General features: G+C 43.6%; 1 protein-coding gene across 1 annotated transcript in view; it reads left to right on the top strand.

Moving 5' to 3' along the window:
- Window positions 1-21,280, top strand: part of ttn.1 (titin, tandem duplicate 1) — a 202,656-nt gene that overhangs the window by 95,213 nt on the left and 86,163 nt on the right. Inside the window, 30 exon segments of the mRNA XM_030081335.1 lie at window positions 168-282; window positions 442-729; window positions 841-992; window positions 1,117-1,264; window positions 1,817-1,994; window positions 2,435-2,556; window positions 2,755-3,042; window positions 3,416-3,712; window positions 7,220-7,406; window positions 7,585-7,700; window positions 7,896-8,195; window positions 8,668-8,967; window positions 9,756-9,861; window positions 10,210-10,406; window positions 10,534-10,842; window positions 11,469-11,747; window positions 12,306-12,605; window positions 12,876-13,178; window positions 13,997-14,193; window positions 14,381-14,555; window positions 14,720-15,022; window positions 15,344-15,643; window positions 16,562-16,680; window positions 17,014-17,191; window positions 17,449-17,733; window positions 18,444-18,737; window positions 19,422-19,721; window positions 20,071-20,252; window positions 20,376-20,505; window positions 20,780-20,970. Coding sequence (XP_029937195.1) covers window positions 168-282; window positions 442-729; window positions 841-992; window positions 1,117-1,264; window positions 1,817-1,994; window positions 2,435-2,556; window positions 2,755-3,042; window positions 3,416-3,712; window positions 7,220-7,406; window positions 7,585-7,700; window positions 7,896-8,195; window positions 8,668-8,967; window positions 9,756-9,861; window positions 10,210-10,406; window positions 10,534-10,842; window positions 11,469-11,747; window positions 12,306-12,605; window positions 12,876-13,178; window positions 13,997-14,193; window positions 14,381-14,555; window positions 14,720-15,022; window positions 15,344-15,643; window positions 16,562-16,680; window positions 17,014-17,191; window positions 17,449-17,733; window positions 18,444-18,737; window positions 19,422-19,721; window positions 20,071-20,252; window positions 20,376-20,505; window positions 20,780-20,970 — 6,639 coding nt within the window.

Here is a 21,280-nt window from a genome sequence, read left to right as displayed (position 1 = left end):
TGCTGTGACAGGGTTTTTTTTTTAATTTCTGGAGATTTCTGAGATCTTCCAAGAAACCTCTTGATCATCTCAAAATGCATCTCAGTTTAGTCTTTTTATCTTTTAACTGTGGACATTCACACTGTTATGTCAAGTGGGATTGGTGACCATTGTTGTCGTTTGTGCAGGTGTCTGGCCTGAAGCCTGGGCAGAAGTACCTCTACAGAGTTTGTGCTGAGAACGCAGCTGGCGTCTCAGATCCAGCTGAGCAGCTTGGACCCCTGCTGGCCGATGACCCTCATGGTACAAAACTAAAACCATTTTATCCATTGATCTACAGTTGATCTACACAAGTTCTCATATCAAAAACACAAGAATCAGCAAATTAGATTTATTCTCCAGGAGACAAAACACTCTCTAAATAGTGACAAAATCAAAAATATTTTCTGTCGTCTTTCTCAGTTGGTCCTACCTTGGACCTAAGTGCCTTCAGGAATGGCCTGGAGGTCATTGCTCCTCAGCCTCTCACCATCCGAGTTCCCATCACTGGATACCCGACTCCCACCGCCAAGTGGAGCTTTGGAGACAAAGAGCTGACCACCGGAGATGAACGTGTCTCCATGGTGACCAAGCCCACTTACACCGAGCTGACCATCGCCCCAAGTGTTCGTCCAGACAAGGGCACCTACACCCTGCACCTGGAGAACGATGTCACCTCTGTCTTTGGAGAGATTGAAGTCAATGTCATTGGTAGGAATAATGTCAGGGTCTTATAAGCCATATCTACTGTAATTAATAATAATAATTTAATCTTAACAGTATTCTCTTACTCTAAAAGGACAACTGTGATTTTTTTCCCAGCATCCCCAAGTGCTCCTAAGGACTTCAAGGTTGCTGAGGTGTCCAGACACCATGTGCACCTGATGTGGGAGGCTCCAGAGCACGATGGAGGAAGTCCAGTCACGCACTACCAGATCGAGAAGAGGGAAGTGTCCCGCAAGACCTGGGTCAAGGTACGTTTTAGTGTTTGCCTTTCCATTTCCGAGAGTTTCATAATGATGCTGAGTCAGTTATAAGAGTCAGGCTTACTCTTCTGCAGCATTTTTGGTAATGTCTCCCTCGTGGTGACTTTTCCAGGTGGCCACAAGTATTCTGGACCTGGAGCACACAGTGACTGATGTGATTGAAGGAAAGGAGTACCTGTTCAGCGTCGCAGCCTGCAACAAGTGTGGACCTGGAGAGCCGGCCTACATCGACGAGCCTGTCAACGTCTCTTCTCCTGCCAGTGAGTGTTTTTATCAGTCTGAAAAGTTTAAAAAGCATTAAACTCATGTCAGACCACAGCAGACTCGCTACAGACTTCACCATCACTTCATGTGCAATTCTAACATGCACAGAAATAAAAGGAGAAGGCTGATGAATCCCAGGGGATTAAAAATAGTTACTTTACAGTAGAATTTCCTTTGACGGCCATAAAAGAAATGTCACAAAGTGAAAGGGCACATAAATGAGACTCCATTTGTAATTGTTTGACATTTGTATTTTATTTCATTATTTTATTATCCGGAAAGCCCTTTGTAGACTGTGAAAAGGAACACAGATGGTTTAATATAGTATTCTAAGAGTGTATTGTAATATAAGCCATATTTAGTAATGTTTTTGTGATTTTCACTTCTTTTACTCATGAAAAGAGTTTCAAAATTACTTGCACAAACTCAGGTAGGCCCTAACCCTAATCCTACATGGTGGTCAAGCTAGAAACAGTCTTGTCTTTTTTAGCATGACTTCTCCCCTGATGATAAATGAAAGCTCACCTATGTGCTGTTCTGCTCTAAAGCTATTCCTGATCCTCCTGAGAACCTGAAGTGGCGGGATAAGAGCGGCAAGAGCATCTTCCTGTCCTGGGAGCCACCCAAGTATGATGGTGGTTCCCACATCAAGGGCTACGTGGTGGACAAGTGCCAACGTGGTACCGATAAATGGGAGCCCTGTGGAGACCCTATCCCTGAGCTGAAGTAAGACATTCCTCTGTAACACCTCAAATTAAATCCTTCCCTGAGATGATAAACATTTATAAAAAGGATTTCAGTCCTGCAACAACTTCCTTCAGTCAAGACAAAACTACATGCAACCAAATTTTTGCAATTTGATTCTGAGTTGGGGTCGTTCTGGCGAGAATATTGAAATTATTTAACTCTCCCTACCTGCTCGCTCTGTTACTTGGTTTCTGACATTAGTAAGGTTTTGCAGATTGCCACTGTCAGCAGGCCAGTCAAATTTTAAGAAAGAGAAAATTCTGTAGGATGAAATAGAAACATAGCATAGATTGAATCAGATTAAAAGTCCTTTTGCAACCTTTTGTCCACAGCAGATTCCATAGTCTAAAAGAAGATATGTTGTAAATCAAAATCTCAGCCTCCTTTGTGTCTAACAGATATGATTATGTTGCTCCCAGGTTCCAGGTGACCGGTCTGATTGAGGGCCAGTGGTACGCCTACAGGGTCAGAGCCTTGAACAAGCTCGGAGCCAGCCGACCCTGCAGGGCCACTGACGAGATCCAGGCTGTTGATGCCAAAGGTATGCCAGCTTGTATTATCCTGATGATGCACTGATGAATAAAGAAATACTGACATGTGTTGTAGCCAAAGCTAGAAAGTAGCTCATCTTCTTCCATCTCTTTTTTTCTGTTGTACTCCGCACGCACTGCACTAGATGTTTTTAATTTAATTGTACAAGTTCATATTCTCATGTTCTCCCCTGTTTGAATTCCAACAGAGCCTCCAGAGATCCAGCTGGACGTCAAGCTGCTGGCTGGTCTGACTGCCAGGGCTGGAACCAAGATCGAGCTTCCTGCCGATGTCAAAGGAAAGCCTGATCCCAGGGTGAAGTGGACCAAGGCCGACTTGGTTCTGAGGGGAGATGACCGCATCACCATCGACACCCAGCCGGGACACTCCAAGCTTTCCATCGGCAACACAACTAGAGGAGACACTGCCACATACATTATTGAGGCAGTCAACGTCTGCGGACGCGCTACTGCCACTATCGATGTCAACATCCTTGGTACAGAATCCAGTCTCTTATCCAAACACAAGAGACCGTGATACTTTTAGTAGATGCAACAAGTTTTGAGATGCAAATGATGTTAGCATGTGATCAGGGCTATAAAAAAACCAAAAGTAATTTTAGATTCAGATTCAGATTTATTATTACTCAAAGACCACAGTCGTGGTGTGGAGTACAAATTACATTATGTCTCAACAACCTAATGGTAAAGACAAAAAAAAGGGTTAATCAGCAATGGGCATTTTCATTTGAACAATGGAAGTACATTACAGAGTAATTTTAATGGTTCAAAGTGTTTAAAAAAAGAAACACTGCAAGCATGGACTCAAGGTTGCAGACAGTAATTTTGACATGTTCTCCACTTCTCCAGATAAACCCGGTCCTCCTGCTGCCTTCGACATCTCTGAAATCACAAATGAGTCCTGCTTCCTGGCCTGGAACCCTCCCCGAGACGACGGAGGTTCTCCCATCACCAACTACATTGTCGAGATGCGACAGACAGACAAAGAGGAGTGGGTGAAGCTGTCAGCCACGGTGAAACACACCACCTTCAAAGCCTGCAAGCTCACCCCTCTGAAAGAGTACATCTTCAGGATCAGTGCTGAGAACCAGTATGGCATCGGTGAACCCGCTGAGCATGTGCCGATCATTGCCAAGTATTCCTTCGGTAAGTCCTCTACCATTACATCAAAATATAAATATTCAAAATAAAAACTTAGATCTGTAATAGGTGGTTCAAAGATAGTTAAAAAGTCTCAATCAACTAGATTTGGTCTACATCAGCACAATATATACACATCTTTCTGTGATCAACATTATTTTACACAGTGGGTACAAATTCACAAAGAGTAAAGGTAGGCATGGCCATAACTACAACTGCACTCAAGACAGAGCTTACCCACAGTGTGCAAATGTACAAAATGGGAAGAAAAAGAAAAAGGAAAATAACCAATGAGTTCTGGTGTCATCATGGAGGACTAGGCTTAAAAACAGATCTAGTGTGATCAGGTAGATTTGTTTCCAGATGTTTCTTACTCTGACTCAGTAAACTGTCTCGTCTTTACCCAGAGTCTCAGTTCAGCTAACCTGAACACACCGTTAGCTAGCCAGCAGGCTAATCATGCTACTGTTGACATGCTAATGCTAGTACTAGCTAGCTTCATTCAGTTAACCTGAACAAACTGTTTGCCACCTAACAGACCTCTGGACACTGCTAACGCTAGCGTCTACTGGAAACATTAGCTAGCCTACTCATATATTTATTGCAAGTCAGTGTCGGCTAGCTTACCAGGCACTGAGGTTATCTAGCTAACATGCCAACAGGATAAAAACATCAAGCTGATCAGGTGTATGGTGAACTGATCAAATTAATCAGATGTTTTCACTTCTGTTGAGACAGTCAAGTTGTACTTTTACAAGGATACAAGGATACAAGGACGTTTATTGGTCATTATACAACAGGTTGTATAATGACATTAAAATGTGGTTCCTTCTTGATTGATTAATTGATTGTATAAAAAAAATTATTAAACATAGAGGAGTGCAGATGGTGCATTTAGTAGTCTCACAGCCTGAGGGAAGAAGCTGCTCTGTAGTCTGGTGGTACCGCAGCGGATTCTTCTGTATCTTTTGCCTGATGGCAGCAGGGTGAACAGGCTGTGGCTGGGGTGGGTGTTGTCTTTTAGTATCCTTTTGGCTCTGCGCAGGCACCTCACCTCCCTGATATCACTGAGGCTTGGTAGATGGGTACCAATGATGTTTTGGGCAGTATTAATCACTCGTTGCAGAGTCTTCCTGTCCTGGGCCGTGCACATCCCATGCCAGTTTGTGATGTTTCCAGTCAGGATGCTTTCAATCGCTCCTTTGAAGAAGTTGACAAGAACTTGGCATGGGAGTTTTGCTTTCTTAAGTTTCCTTAAGAAATACAGCTGTTTCTGAGCTTTTTTAACCAGGGCAGAGATATGTGAAGTCCATGACAGGTTCTCTGTTATGTTGATTCCCAGGAACTTGAAACTGCTCACTTGTTCCACCTCAGCTCCATTGATGTAGACAGGGTTGTGTGTCTTTGCCGCCTTTTTTCTCAAATCAATTATCAGCTCTTTGGTTTTTCTGACGTTGAGCAGTAGGTTGTTTTCTGTGCACCATTCTGCAAGATGGTTGATTTCCTCCCGATATGAAAACTCATCATTGTTGGAGATCTGGCCAATGATGGTGGTGTCATCTGCGAACTTCACAATAGAGTTCTATACTGACAGTGGCCGGTCCTCTGGAGGCGGAGTAGACTTTACAGCTGACTCTCTGTTGAGGAGATCAAAGTGAGCATACAATGTGTTTAGCTCGTCTGGTAACGTGGCCTCACACATGATGGGAGCGCTCCTGCTTTTGCAGCCTGTAACACTTTTGACCGCCTGCCACAGGTCTTTGCTGTTGTTGGTGTTGAGGTCTCTCTCCAGTCTCTGCTGGTGCCTTTGCTTTGCCTCCTTGATGCCAGCTTTCAGTTTTGCTCTGGCAGTGCTGTAAGCCTCTTTGTCACCTGACTTAAAGGCAGCTTTTTTGGCTCTACATAGAGCTCTCACCTCTCCATTCATCCAGGCTTTCTCATTAGGGAATGATTTAACTGTCCTTATTTTTACCACATCATCAGCACATTTGCTGATGTATGATGTCACTGATGATGTGTATTTTTCAAGGTCGATATGGTACTCCTGGGTAGCAGCATCTTTAAACATCTGCCAGTCTGTCCATTCAAAACAGTCCTGTAGAGCTGCTGTAGCTTCATCTGTCCACACGTTAACTGTTTTTACAGTTGGTTTGACCCTTTTTGTCAGATGGATGTAGGTAGGCAGGAGAAGCAAGGAGATGTGGTCTGACTGGCCAAAATGAGGACAAGGGAGGGCTCTGTAGCTGCCAGGAACATTGGTGTAGACATGGTCTAGTGTGTTGTTTCCTCTGGTGGAGATGTGGACGTGATGGTGGAATTTAGGCAAAACAGTTCTGAGGTCCGTTTGATTCAAATCCCCAGCAACAATAATAACAGCATCTGGCTATTTTGCCATGTGACTGCTGATGAGCTCATACAATTCTTGGAGTGCATTTTTCGAATTTGCATCCAGTGGAATGTAAACAGCAGCAACAAACACACCGGTGAATTCTCTAGGCAGGTAATATGGCCGACATCTCAGCAGTAAAAACTCAACGTCAGGTGAACATTTTCCATCCACTCTGACTGCACCTGTGCACCAAGCATCATTGATGTATACAGAGAGTCCACCCCCTCTCGTCTTACCGGAGTCTTGTGTTCTGTCCGCCCGGAACAGGCTCCGCCTGTCCAGTGCTAAAGCCTCATCCAGTATGTTTTGATTGAGGCACGTCTCTGTAAAGATGAGAGCACCGCAGTTTCTGGTTTCACTTTGCTGGGTCAGCCTGAGCCTTATCTCATTCATTTTATTGTCCTGCGACCGGACATTTGCCAGGAGTAGGCTGGGTAGTGAGACAGCCTTGGGTCCAAGCCTTCTTAGCTTAAGTCTTACACCAGCTCGTTTCCCTCTCTTCATGGGTCGACCACACCACTTGCGATGACGTCTGGTCCGAATGTTTTGGTTGTCGGATCTTGAGATGCCGAGAGCAGAGATCGTCTCAAGGTCCACGGCACGCAATCCAATTATTGCACTTCCTCTTCTGATATTGACGAGTGTATTACTGCCATAAGTAATACACCCACAAGTGACACGTTTCTCAGCAATAAAAACGAGAGAATCGCTCCTCTTTATACTAAAATTGAGGGAGCCACCAGCTGCTGCATGTATATGCGCCACCGTTGCCATGATAAAAAAAGAAACACAGCTAGCTTTCTCAGCCTTTCATCAAAGAGCTGTAGCCCTCCAATATGGCTGCCAGAGGGTGATTTGTAATATAAACCAGGAACAGAGATAAACTTAAAATTAAACTCAGCAATGAGTAAAACAAACAGGGGACCCAATGGAATCATTATCGTCTTTAATTCAAAACATGTTATTTATGAAATTCCACCATTTAAGGTTTCACTCTTTCAGATTTCTGACCGTAGACTCCATTTTCATGAATACAAATTATCCTATGCATGGTTCAAGTTCCCTAAAGTAAAACAGTGACACAGCGATCATGTTGTCTTGACCTTGTTTTTGGGCTGTTTTAGATCCTCCTGGTGCTCCAACCAGAGTGACACCCTCTGACATTGCCAAGGACGCTGTTACTCTCACCTGGCTTGAGCCAGATGAAGATGGCGGCAGCCCCATTACTGGATACTGGATCGAGAAATTTGACCCAGAGAGCGACAAGTGGATCAGATGCAACAAGCTGCCCATCAAGGACACTACCTTTAGGTAACCAAAGTGAAAACTGAAGCAAAAGGTAGAAAAGTGGAGACCCTGCATCCAAACAGAGCATTGAGTCTGGCAACTCCCATAGTATTATAGGCAGAATCACTAAACATTTATGCATATGAAATAGTTACAGATTATCAGTTAAACTGCACTAACATTTGCTGCTTTGTGGCTCCAGAGTGAAAGGCTTACCCACCAAGAAGAAGTACCGCTTCCGTGTTCTGGCTGAGAATTTGGCTGGACCTGGAAAACCCAGCGTGGAGACCGATCCCATCCTCATCAAAGATCCAATTGGTACGTCACACATCCATCAGTTAATGTTATCACTCCACTTTAGGTCTGTCAGATATGAAAATGGTATGTCACACAGCTGCCCATGTTGAGATATGGAGCTCTGATGCCACTCAGCTACCTGTGAGAATAAAACTGTACTGCAGTAGAGCCTTTAAAGTATGATGTTGATTATTACAAAGCCCTGTTCTTCCTCAGATCCACCATGGGCTCCTGGCAAGCCTTTTGTCAAGGAAATTGGCAAGACCACAGCTTTCCTGATGTGGACCAGACCAGAGCATGATGGCGGAGCCAAGATCGAGGGCTACATCATTGAGTTCCAGAAAACGGGAAGCGAGGAGTGGATCCGCATCGCTGAGGATGTTCCTCATACAGAGCACCAGCTGAAGGGTCTGGTGGAGAAGCAGGAGTATTCCTTCAGGGTCAAGGCCGTCAACAAGGCCGGGGAGAGTGAACCCAGCGACCCAAGTGACCCCGTGGTCTGCAAAGAGAGACTATGTAAGATTTACCTCACTGCTGCTGAGGGTGGGAGCTAGGGCCGGTTCTTTCTGAGAAAAAATATATTCTTCACATTTCAGTGAAAACTCTAAAGTCACTTCTTAATATTAATATTTTTAATAAGACAACAAGTTGAAGGTTCCCTGTACAATTTACAGCATTAGTTCACTGAGAATCTCTTTCATATCCAAGCAAAATTGGTATAGTAACTGAAATATCCCTAACTTAATTGATATCGAATCGCAAATCAAATCAACATTGTGAATTGTAATCAAATCAGTTTGGGAAATCAGTGGCAATACCCAGCCCAAAGAATTTTCTCAATCTATGTAGGGTTGCCTGAGTATCAAAGACATCCTGGAATAAGAAATTTAAGTTCTCAGGTTAACTTGATACCAGATACAGAAATAATAATGACTGACTCTGCGACTACTGATCACACTTACTCTCCTTCTGTTTTCTTGTTGGACAGATCCTCCATCAGCTCCTCAGTGGCTGGAGGTCGCTAACGTCACCAAGGTCAGCACTGACCTGAAGTGGCAGGCTCCCAGCAGCGACGGCGGCTCCCCCATCACCAACTACGTGGTGGAGAAGAGGGACGTCAGGCGGAAGACCTGGCAGACGGTGGACACCACCATCAAGGAGCTGAAGTACACCGTGAGCGCGCTCAACGAAGGCTCACTGTACGTGTTCCGCGTCGCCGCAGAGAACGCTGTGGGAATGGGCGAGTTCTGCGAGCTGGAGGACGCTGTGCTGGCAAAGGACACTTTCAGTAAGTTATATGTCCTGAACAGTTTGGCTTGCTAATATGTTTTTATCCACTTTGTACATGAAATTCAGTCTTTGTTTGTTTTTTTTAGTTACAAGGATTAGGACAAAGGTAAAAAATAAAAAATAAAGATAGAACCCTGCGCCCTGGTGAAGGCTCTTGGAGCTGAAATGTGCTGGTCAGCAGGTTTTTAAATCAGACTTAAACATGTAATGATAAAGACTTCACATTTTTTCAACGGGAACAGTGTGCCTTGGATGTTTTTTTCTTTCTTTTTTTTTTTTTTTTTAAGTTTTCTGGTTATATTCTAGACAGGATGTTTATTCTTAAAAAGGAAACAAACTTAAATATGTTCTCCACAGATATATATCTGTCAAACTGGAATAGTTTTAAATAAGGTGGTAAATAAAAAACTGAGGTACAAACACAATATGGAAAGTTTCAGACTTTTGTTATTGTTTTATATTTTTTGTAAAGCCTAAACTTAGCAGTGTGTTTGCCTAACAGATGATGCAGTGTAAGAGTATAATAAGTTAAGACTGAAATCTGCACCTTATCAGTCACTGAAATATTGTTTATATCTGTTTTTCCTTTTGATGACTCAGTAGCATTCATTTATTTATATGTGCATCCATTTTGTTAGATAGAAAAGAATGACTGAAATAAATTACTATACTTTAATAAATAATTTACTACTAGTACTGCACTCTGTAAAATTTAGCAGGTAAAAAGCAGGTAGGTCAACTGTGGTAATGTGACAGTAATTTTAATGATTTCCGTGCCCTGTGCAGCTACTCCTGGACCTCCTTATGCCCTGACGGTGGTGGAGGTCACCAAGAGACATGTGGAGCTTAAGTGGGAAGCACCCAAGAGCAACGGTGGAAGACCCATCACCAAGTAAGTAATGTTCGCTACTCTGATTTTTTTACATCAAATTTCTTGTAGTTACAAAAGTGTTATAGAAATGCCAAAACTGCAAAATCTGAAATACAGATGATGTGCTGCAAACACAGCAGCAGAAATGGTTTTAAATGAAAAAGGTAGCTGGAAGTTAACTACAGTTAAACAACTTGGTTAGTTAAGGTTGGGGTTATGCTTTCACAGCTAAACCAGACTAAAGTAAGGGTTTTTGTCATGGTTTTGTCAGACGGTAGAAGGTAAAACTCAAGACCAGGCTCACAAATGTGTAAGTGACCGTTCAATATCATCTCTAAAAGCGCAAAATGCCTTATTTTTGCTTCCCAGGTATGTGATAGAGAAGAAGGAGAAGCTGGGAACTCGCTGGCTGAAGTGTTGCAAGACCCCAGACAAGCAGACCCAGTTCAAGGTGACGGATGTGGACGAGGGAACAGAGGTCCAATTCCAGGTCCGGGCTGAGAACGAGGCCGGAGTCGGAGATCCAAGTGAACCCACTGAGTTCATGACTATTGAAGATGCCACCAGTAAGTGACCATAAAAGAGCTCATGGAAGTTTGTTCATGCATGTACAAAAATGATTGCCAAATGTTGCACATCGTAAGTAAGGTGTATTGCACTAAATTAGAAATAATTACCTCCCTCTCCCTCCAGGTGCTCCATCTCCTCCTCAGGAGGTAGCCATCCCGGATGCCAGCAGGGAACACATCAATGTCACCTGGAAGCCTCCTGCAAAGGATGGCGGCTGCCCCATCACCGGCTACCACGTGGAGGTGGCTGAGGCCCGTCCTGAGCTGAAGTGGCTCAGGGTCAATACCAGACCCATCAAGGAGCTCAAGTTCAGGATTGATGACGGAATCAAACCAGAGAAGAAGTACGTGATCCGAGTCCGCGCCATCAACTCCGTCGGTGTCAGTGATCCGTCCGAGGTCTCCGACAAAGTCTTCACCAAGGATCCCGACTGTAAGCAAAACTCCCAACATGTAGTCCAGCAAATGTGTCCCCAAAAAAACAGGTTTTTCATACTTTTTCATGTTCTGGACCCCCAAGTTGATTGATTCATTGACTGGTTGAAGAAGTACAAACATGTACATCCCAGAGGATAAGACAAATGTGGTCCTCGGTTGACTCTCATGAGGCCCTGGATATGAAAAGATATTTTGGTTTGTGTTCATTATGGAATTGTCCTGCCAAATAAATTCAAAGTGGTGAGATTAAAACATAGTGTCCAAATAATAACCCCTACAAATTTTTGTAGGGGTCTAGAGAATTAACCCTTTGAAACCTGAGAGAATCCTCTGGATTTCAAAAGCACTTTCATAAATGTGCAGGGAAAGTAGGGGATTAGCAAATTAGCAAGACATTTCTGGGATGTGTTTAAAAAAATAGACAAAAAACAAACAAATAATTGACAAGTGCACATTTGCTTAAAATGTGCTCTAAAACCAGCTGTGTAGACAGTATTGCTGGTCATTTGCTTAGAGAAGCATCTGATGCTTCAGTCTTCCTCAGAAGCTTAAGAATGGAAAATTAGCATACCAAAATTCTGTTGTTCACACCAACTAATAACATTGTCCTCTTGATTCAAGGCGCCCCCACCATGGAACTGGAGGCCCAGGATGTGGTGGTGGTGGAAGGAGAGAAGCTACACCTGAACATCCCGTACAGAGCCATCCCCACGCCCAAGATGGTGTGGCAGAAGGACACGGTGGAGTGTAAGGCGGACGACCGGCTCTCCATGACTGTGGAGATGAACAGTGCTCACCTGGAGCTGCTGAAGTGCACCCACGTCGATGCCGGAGCCTACGTCATCACCCTGGAGAACAGCCTAGGAACCGCCACCGGGACCATCAACGTCAAAGTCATCGGTAGGATGTCGTCTTCACACCGGCAAAATCTAAAATCACATGATCTCTGTGCCCATCATTTACCTGAATTAATTTCAATTAGCAAGATGTTTCCATCTGATGAGGCATTTTTTAAGGCTCTGAGACCTTCTCTTTGTCAGATCTATCAGGTCTAGTGGGGTTGAATTGTTTTGGAATTAGTAAAGCTTATATGTGAGTACAGAGTGTGAGTCCTATATTGTGTGAATTAATTTTATATGGAATGTGAATTTGTGCTAGAGAGTCACTAATTCATCCAAAAAAAGCTGCAAGAACAAAATTTCCTGTTACCTTTGTATGTGAAGAATACTGTAGCACCATAATGAATTCTATTTCATTTTATTCTAGTATATTCTAGTGTATAATTGTTCACTTTTCACCCTCCTTGAATACACTGGATATCACAGATTGATGACACTTGGCTGTGATTTTCTTTTGACAATATTTATTTACTGGGTGTAACATTTCCTTGCAACAGAGAAAACTCCCAGCATTGCCCCGTTATCTGAGACATTCCTCCTTCCTTCCTGAACCCTGCAGGTCTTCCTGGTCAGTGTAAGGACATCAGCTCCAGTGACGTCACTAAGAACTCTTGCAAGATCAGCTGGGAAGCCCCGGAGAATGATGGAGGCACCCCCATTGTCAGTTACACCCTGGAGCGCCGCGAGGCCTCCAAGAAAACCTACATGCCCGTCATGTTCGGTGAAAACGTCCTGACCTACGACGTGAAGGACCTCTACCTGAACTGCGAGTATCACTTCCGGGTCAAGGCCGTTAACAAGGTTGGCGCTGGAGAATACCTGGAGCTGCGCAACCCAGTCATCACTGAGGAGATCAAGCGTAAGTCCTCATGTGAACCAAACGGCCTTTGCAATGTCAAGGAATTTAATTAACACTGAAACTCATCACTTTAAAATCCTATTTTAAAAGTTTGTGTGTATTGATATTATTCATTCCATACTGTCGCTCAGCTGAAGTTAAAAAACATGAACATTACCAAAACTGGAGTTAGAACAGCAGCATCGAAACACATGATAACTAATCTCACATCTCAAGAGTAAAAACAGTTCTCACATCATTAATTACGTTGTTTTTTTACATAATCCACAGAGAAGCCAGACCCGCCCATCCAAGTGGAGGCGCATGACCCAACATCCAAGTCCATCACAGTCACATGGAAAGCTCCCGACTACGACGGCGGCTGTCCCATTCAGGGCTACGTCCTGGAGAAGATTGAGAAGGATGGAGACCGCTTTGAGAGGATCAACCAGAACCTGGTGCCAGGTTTCTCTTTCGTGGTGACAGGCCTGAAGGAGGACATGGAGTACCAGTTCAGAGTCAGAGCCGAGAACGCCGCCGGAGTCAGCGAGCCATCCCGCAGCACACAGCCCATTAAGGCTGCAGACCCTGTCGGTACGAAAAGAAACTACAAGACACTATCGAAATCATTTAGGGGTCTGAAGAGGGTGCAGCTGGTTTACACTGTACCCAGCAGGGGGCGTTGTACAACACAGTCACCAACTCAGGGGTTTTCAAACTTTATCATCCTCTGGACCCCCTAAATGACTTCCATTAAACCACACAACCCTTTGAAGTGACTACACTTACAGACCCAGATGGTTTTAGTATAAAAATTTTTTAACTGTCATATAGGAACACTGATTAAAGAGTTCAAGTTGACCGTATGCATCTTCACAGGAAAATCCAACTTGCTAATAATAATCTTAATAATTTGTGTCTTCAATAGAGTGAAAAAATATTACCTCCATGAGCACCATATTTCAATAACTGCTCATTTTTCGGCACAGTCTTAATGGGCAGGGCAGGCAGAAGCAGAAATTAAAACCCAAATATTTTCTGCTATAGGACAACTGTTTCTGGTTACACAAAGAACCTTTCAGACCTTTTTAAATAGTTCAAAAGTTGATCAAAAAGCCATAAAACTCAGTTCTTTGAGGATCCTGCAGTGGTTGCTTTCAAGAAGAAAAAGTCCATGGAAACAGAGTTTTACCTTCTACCAGCATTTCTTAAAGAAAAAATAAAGGTGTCAACTAGAACTAAAAAAAACAGCTCTTCATAGTGGTGCCACAAGAAACCCTTTTCTGGTTTCACAAAGAACCTTTGAGAACACAGCCTGATCTTAACAGATTTTACACAGGAGCTACATTAATAGTATTGCATATATGAATATAAAACTTACAAACTACAAATTTTCTACCTTTCCATCACAGAAAAACCAAAGGTCACCCTCCATGCCCGTGTGCAGTCTGGTCTGTGCATTAAGAAGGGCGAGGAGATCAGAATCGACGCCTATATCTCGGGTTCACCTTACCCCAAGGTCACCTGGCTGAGGAACGATGAGGATGTGACCAAAGAGCCCACAAAGAAGATCGTCCCTATCGTCAGGAAGAAGAAGACCAAGGCCAAGGTTTGTTTTTTGTAGAAACCTTTTGCTTTATATTTTGCAGGGATTGTTTGTTTGTTTTTTTCAGAATATGTGACAGTTGGCAACACCTCAGTACAAACCTACATTCAGAGGTACAAATGCCAGATGTGTTAAATTGTAGAATTAATGTTTTTGTTTTTGTTTTTTAAAAACATGATAGGTACCGGAGCCAGAGGAGGAGTTTGTGACTCCCATGCGTGAGCGCCTAGGTCTGGACCAGACTAAGAGGGGTGAGGCGGCGCTGATGATCCGAGACGCCGTTAGAGTGGACCACGGCACCTTCACCATCCAGGTGGAGAACACCCACGGTGTCGCTACCGCTTCCTGTGTTGTGAATGTCCTCGGTAAGATGGCTATTTAAGGATTCAGCTTCCTGGTGTTTGAAACTACCTGTCGGCATACCTTTTGTTGGTCTGGTTTTGTAGCAGAAACAACAACGTTTTAGCTAGCTCAGTTCCCAGACAACAAAAGCACTGACTTTTCACTCTTATTCTTTCGTGATGCACAGACAAGCCTGGCCCCCCGATCAACTTCACCTTCGACGAGATCAGGAACACCTCTGTGATTTGCAACTGGGAGCCTCCCGAGGATGACGGAGGCTCTGAGATCCTGAACTACATTCTGGAGAAGAAGGACAACAAGAACGACGAGATTGGCTGGATCACTGTTACCTCAACCCTGAAGGGCACCAGCTGCCCCGTCTCCAAGCTGATTGAAGGAAAAGAGTACATCTTCAGAGTCACCGCTGAGAACAAGTCCGGTTGTGGTCTTCCCTGCATCTCTGAGCCGCTGGTTGCCAAGAACCAATTTGGTAAATCAAGGCAGATAAAGGAGATAAATATTGCACCTTCAAAAAAACAGTTACATAAATATGAACAATGCTGTTGTTCAGCTGAGAAAATAAACAAAATGTGATCACGAATTTAGGCCCATGGATTTGTTAACTGTGCCCTCAGATTCCAAAGGCAAATGTAGAGCTGTCCTTTTTATTCTGTAGAGGGATAAAACTCAAACAAAGACTTGGCATTGTTCCTTTTTATGCAAGTCCATTCTGAAGATGCCTGATATAAATTTGGGAACTTGGGACTTCTCCCAGCTAGAACTCCAACCTTCCCCTCTCTTCCCCCCTCAGATCCTCCTGATGCTCCCAACACGCCCAGAGTCCACGAGGTGACGGCGAGCACCGCCCACATTTCCTGGCACGAGCCCAAGGACAACGGCAGCCCCATCCTGGGCTACTGGATCGAGAGGAAAGAGGTGAACAGCAAGCACTGGACCCGGGTGAACCGTGCACTGCTCAACTCCTTGGAGGTGAAGATCACAGGCCTGATGGAGGGACTCACCTACATCTTCAGGGTGTGTGCTGAGAACCTGGCCGGGCCCGGACCTTTCAGTGACCCCACAGACCGCACCATCGCCATGGATGCCATCCGTAAGTAGCCTGGATTCACTTTAGGTCAAACACGCAGCGGTCATTTTGTGTCAGTGCCAGGAAGGATGTTTTGATGAGACCAAGAACCAAGCCTCTGACTAGACCTGAGAACAGTACATGTAATGATGTCATGATGAGGCCACTAAGCAGCCAATCATTATCAAATATGCGATTTGATATTGACTTGTAATTTTAGCACCCGCTCAGGGCCAATCATATGCCTTTTCTACCAGCAAAGAACTGGTTCCGTTCTGGGTTGCACATCAAATTTTTGTGCTGTTCTTCGCATTTCCACCAAGTATAGATTAAGTTCTCAAACAGAAAAGTTAGTTCTCAGCTGGAACCAGAAAATAGCCATTCTCAAGAGGTGCATGATTCCACTCTTCCTTAGTTTATACCTTGGTTCCAAGAAACTTGAAGTGAACCAGTTCAAGAACCAGAAGGATCTTCCCCAGGTTTTACCAAAGAATGTGAAAACATGAGTACACTTCCCCTGTTCTGGCCTCATTGCACTCATTGATTAAAAAAGTGTATTACTTTTTTTTTAATCGCTGAGTGGCTTTGCCCCATGCTACGACCTTCCCACCACTCAAGCCCCTGCTCATTTAGTCATTTATTTATTTATTTATTTATTCGATTTTTATGTCATTGTTTTGTTTTTATTGTTTATATATGTTTCTATATTTCTTGATTGCATTGCATATGTTTTGTTTTATGTCTGAAAAACACTTTGTAAACTTGTTTTTGAAAAGTGCTATACAAAAAAACTATTTACAAATGCATATAAAGAAATACAGCTCTTACACTTTAAAGAATCAGTTTTGCAGTTTGGTCAAACAAACAAATTTTGCAGGAATATGAAATGCGCTAAATAAATAAAGTTGACTTGACTGTTAAACTTCACCCCTGCCCCCTCAGTGCCCCCTGGCCCCCCAACTCCGTGGATCGTGGACACTGGGAAGGAGTCAGTCATCGTGGCCTGGACCCCCCCGCTCTACAACGGCGGAGGAGACATCTTGGGCTACCATGTTGAGAAGGTACTGACATACTATCCACCAAAACAAAATCAAATATCAAACTTACAGACTATATCAGCCGATACCAGCTTTAAAACCCAATGGCTGTATAGTAAGTCGTATGTAAATTTCCAGTATTTGTTTAACTCAAAACAATGCATGCTGTCCCACCCACTTGCCTTCACTCTGCTGTGGAGAGGCAGAGTCTGAGTGGTTCTCATATCAGCCGTTGTGTCAGTCAAATTTACAAACACCAATCCCTAAGAAATCCTGAATATCGGCCCTAATAATCTGTCCAGCTCAACTTTTCAGTTCTTGGACGTGTGAGATATTCTCTGGTTTTCGTCCTTCCAGGTGTTGGCCGGAGAGAAGGACTGGACTCGCAGCACAGAGTTCAGGTGCAAGGAGCTCACCTACACGGTGACAGGACTGACGGAGGGAGCGGATTATTACATCCGAGTCATCGCCGTCAACGACGCCGGCCCCGGAGCTCCAGGCGTGACTGAGCCCGTCACCGTCAGGGAGCCGCAAGGTAACGTTTTTGTTTTTTAGTCTGAACTCAGAAATTTATCCTCTTTGAATTGTATTTCATGACTATTATTATTTCTTTAATTGTTAAATTGTTTTTAATCTCATACTGTGACAAATTGAAAGAAGAAAATGTTGAACTCATCTCTCATACATTTTCTGCATTCTAACTGTTTGTAGCAAATTAAATTTTTGTCCTGGGACCCCCATTTGAGAACCAGCTGGCTAATTAGACGTGACTTGACATTTCTCATCCTGCAGAGCCTCCTGCGGTGGACTTTGACGACTCGGTGAAGAACGGCGTGATCATCAAGGCCGGCGAGCCGCTGAGGCTTCCTGCTGTGGTGACCGGCCGACCGCAGCCGGAGGTCAAATGGGCCAAAGATGAAGCCGAACCTGACAAGGAAAGGATGATGATCGAGACGGAGGGCAAGAACAGCGTTCTGTTCATCAAGAAGGCTGTGAGGGCGGATCACGGAAAGTACCAGATCACTGGTACCAACACCAGCGGAACCAAGACAGCCGAGACCAGAGTGGACGTCATGGGTCAGTAACTGAGATTAAACACAAAACTGAGGTCCTGCCTGTTGAACTGGCAGCTACTGTTTGAATGAAAACACTGCTGTTCCGGTTTTGGTGAAGTTTTGACCTCAGTTGAAGGATTACCGCGTCCACTCGGTTGAGAAAATGATCGTACTTCTCAGGCTCCTAAAATCCTTTGAGGATGATGGTGAAATGCATGAACATGAAACTAAAAACAGTAAGAGATGGGACAGGACCCAAAAATGACAGGACATAAATAAACACAGCCTTCCTAGGTGTTGTTTAGTATTCAGATTCAGTCAAGAGAGAGCATAAAATTTTAGCATAAAACTACCTTGAACTAACTGAGTAACTTTAAACATACAGCAGAAAACCGAATATTTTAGGACAGAGTCTCGTCCATGTTGTGTCTCTGCAGCTTCACTGAAGCTCCATCACACTGATACTGAGGGAAATATTCAATGCCAAGATGCCGTTGTTTTATGGATTCAGAATCACATCAGACAGAAAAAATCTACATGTCTTGTGCATGATTTTAGACAAATTTCCCAGGAATACAACAGCACGTTAGGGATTTGCACTACAATTGACAATAAAGTTCTGGGGGGTTGAACGATAAAAATGAATATTTCAATATTTATAATGATGATCCCACTGATGGGATGGGTAGAGATGAAGAGGTTTAATGAACCTACATTCCTGTGTGTCTCCAGACGTCCCTGGACCGGTGGTCGACCTGAAGACAGTGTTGGTGACCAAGAAGAACATCACCCTGACCTGGAGCGACCCACTGGACAACGGTGGCAGTGACATTATCGGTTACGAGGTGCAGAGGAAGGATGCCAAGATGAAGCTGTTCCGCCAGCCCATCGAGACGGCCTCCTGCAAGTGCGACATCCAGGGCCTGCTGGCTGAGGAGGAGTACGACTTCAGGGTCATCGCCCGGAACAAGTTCGGAGACGGAGCCCCGGCCGACCTGGGACCCATCCTGGCTGTGGATCCTAAAGGTTGGTGTTCCCTGACGTTTTTCCAACACTGTCCAACATACTGTATGGTACGAAGCCCTTGAATGGCCACGGTGCAGGAAAAAAAAAAAAAAGAATTTAAAAACTTTTGTGTTCTCCTGAGAAATTGATTTTGTGTTAAACAATGACCCGGAAGTAGAGAGAGATATGAAAAACAATACATTTTTCTTCTTTTATTTATATTTTCTTCTAAGATGTCAGTAACATTGATTTATTTTGAATCATTCTCAGATGGACTTCTGTGAGCTAACAGCTCAATATTCAATATTCAATTACTTATATACCTAATATAAGTCACTGAATATTGAATACTGAATAATATGCAAATCCTGACAGCTCAATTTAGACTGTTCCTGTCCTTTACAGACAAGCTGTTAAACCCACAAATAAAAGAAAAAATTAAAAGGCCCTTTGTGAAAGATTGATAAAAGTGTATAAAATGAATGACAGTAAAACTAAAAATGCAAATGAGAGATGCAGCATGCTTTGATGTCCCACCTTAAGTTTGACCAAATTGAAAAACCGCTAGCAGCCATCTGCCAAATTTGATCCATTTTGGATAAAAATTGTTGTGACACACAGACGCCCCTGTTTGTCCACTTTGCTTTGCCGGGGATGTAAAAATTAGACAAAACGTTGACGTTCCTCCCATGTTTTGGCCCTCAGGCACTCCCTCTGCCCCCGAGAAGCTCCACTACACCAGCAGAGGCAAGTCGACCATCACGCTGGCCTGGCAGCCGCCCCGCAGCGACGGCGGCAGTCCCATCAGAGGATACTACGTGGAGAAGATGAGATCCGACAGCAACGAGTTCGACGTGGCCAACCGCAAGATCTTCCCAGAGTGCTGCGGCACCATCGAGAACCTGTCGGAGAACATGGAGTATGAGTTCCGCGTCAAGGCTGTGAATGAGGTCGGCGATGGAGAGCCTTCAAAGCCTATCTCTGCCAAGATCCAGGACGATGAAAGTAAGAAAACACTCGAGTGTAGTCACTAACGCACAGGAAAATCAGTTTCTGTGGTTATGTATATTGTAATATGTAATTATTATTGTCATTTTCATTCATTATTTGCTTGTTTGATCATCAAATCAGCATTGCTAATGATCATTTATCAAAAATCTCATTGTATAAATATTTTCTGAAAACACCAGTGGTCATTGCTATCATCACACAATAATTATATCAAAGTATTTGGTTAAAAAAATGCATGTATATTTTGATATTTGATTTTGTACATATTGTCCAAAAGAAAGGACAAAACACAAGCTTGATGACAAAAGCAATCTCTGACTTGATGACTGTTTTGCGACTGTAGTTCCTCCAGCGATCACGATCCTGAAGTTCTTCAAGAGCAACGCCATCATCGTGAAGAAAGGTGAGGCCATCGACATCCCGGCGGAGGTGGTGGGTCTTCCCCTGCCGACGCTGCAGTGGATGAAGGACGATGCCGTGATCGAAAAACCCGATGAGGAGAAGATGACGCTGGAGACCGAGGAGGTCAGAGTTGCTGTTTTTAACCGATAACTTCATGTTACAACTGCTGTTTTGTGCTGTTGGAGATAGTTTCTCAGCTGAGAAGTGAAAAAATGAATGAGATTTGTTTTGTGTTGTTGTCATCAGGTGAACAGAACCACACTGAGGACCAAAATTGCCATTCCTGAGACTGTCAGGCAGGATAAGGGCAACTACAAGATTCTGGCAGAGAACTGCTACGGAAAGGCGAAGCACGTTATCAGGGTAGAGATCCTCGGTGAGTAGAAAAAAACAAATTACAGATGGAGCCATTGGTTAACAGTCACAAACTTATTAATTTTACATTAATTGCAAAAATTGTAAATTAGAAAGTCCTTAACCTTTTCCAAAATCACACAATACTGAATCAACACTTACAAAATTGCAATAATTACAGAACTGCAGTGATATTTAGATGGGAAAATTTGAGAGATTGCAGAATATTTTAAAGTGTTTTCTTGTCTCATGTGACATGCTGTTTGCTGATAATGCCGTTTTCTCTTCCCGCGCAGACCGTCCCCTCCCGCCCAGGAACGTCGTGGTGTCCGACATCAAGGCCGAGTCCTGCTACCTGACCTGGGACGCCCCCGAGGACAATGGCGGCAGCGAGATCACCAACTACATTGTGGAGAGGAGAGACGCCAGCAAGAAGAAGTCTGACTTTGAGGTTCTGACCATCAACCTGATTGACAGAAGATACGGGGTAAGTTCTCTCTACTTTTGGAAAAGATTCGGAATACTGTTCGCCAGTATTTCTCTCATCTTTTTATTTTGAATCTGCAATATGTTAGGGTTAGTTACTTGTTAATTATGATTCAGGCATTTCATTAACAAAATACACTGTTTTTCTTGTTTTGTTGTAATTTTCAAATTTAGAGTTTGTGGCTATCAGCAGCTTTGTTTTAAGAAAAATCATAATTGATATCGACCTTAGCAAACTCATCTCTGTGGAACCAAAATGTGGCTAATTTAGTAAGAAGCTTTGTCATGACTGAAATCCACAATAACAAACC

The sequence above is a fragment of the Myripristis murdjan genome, chromosome 21, assembly GCF_902150065.1.
Source record: "Myripristis murdjan chromosome 21, fMyrMur1.1, whole genome shotgun sequence".
Taxonomy (NCBI): Eukaryota; Metazoa; Chordata; class Actinopteri; order Holocentriformes; family Holocentridae; genus Myripristis; species Myripristis murdjan.
This window is presented reverse-complemented; position numbering and strand designations above follow the sequence as displayed.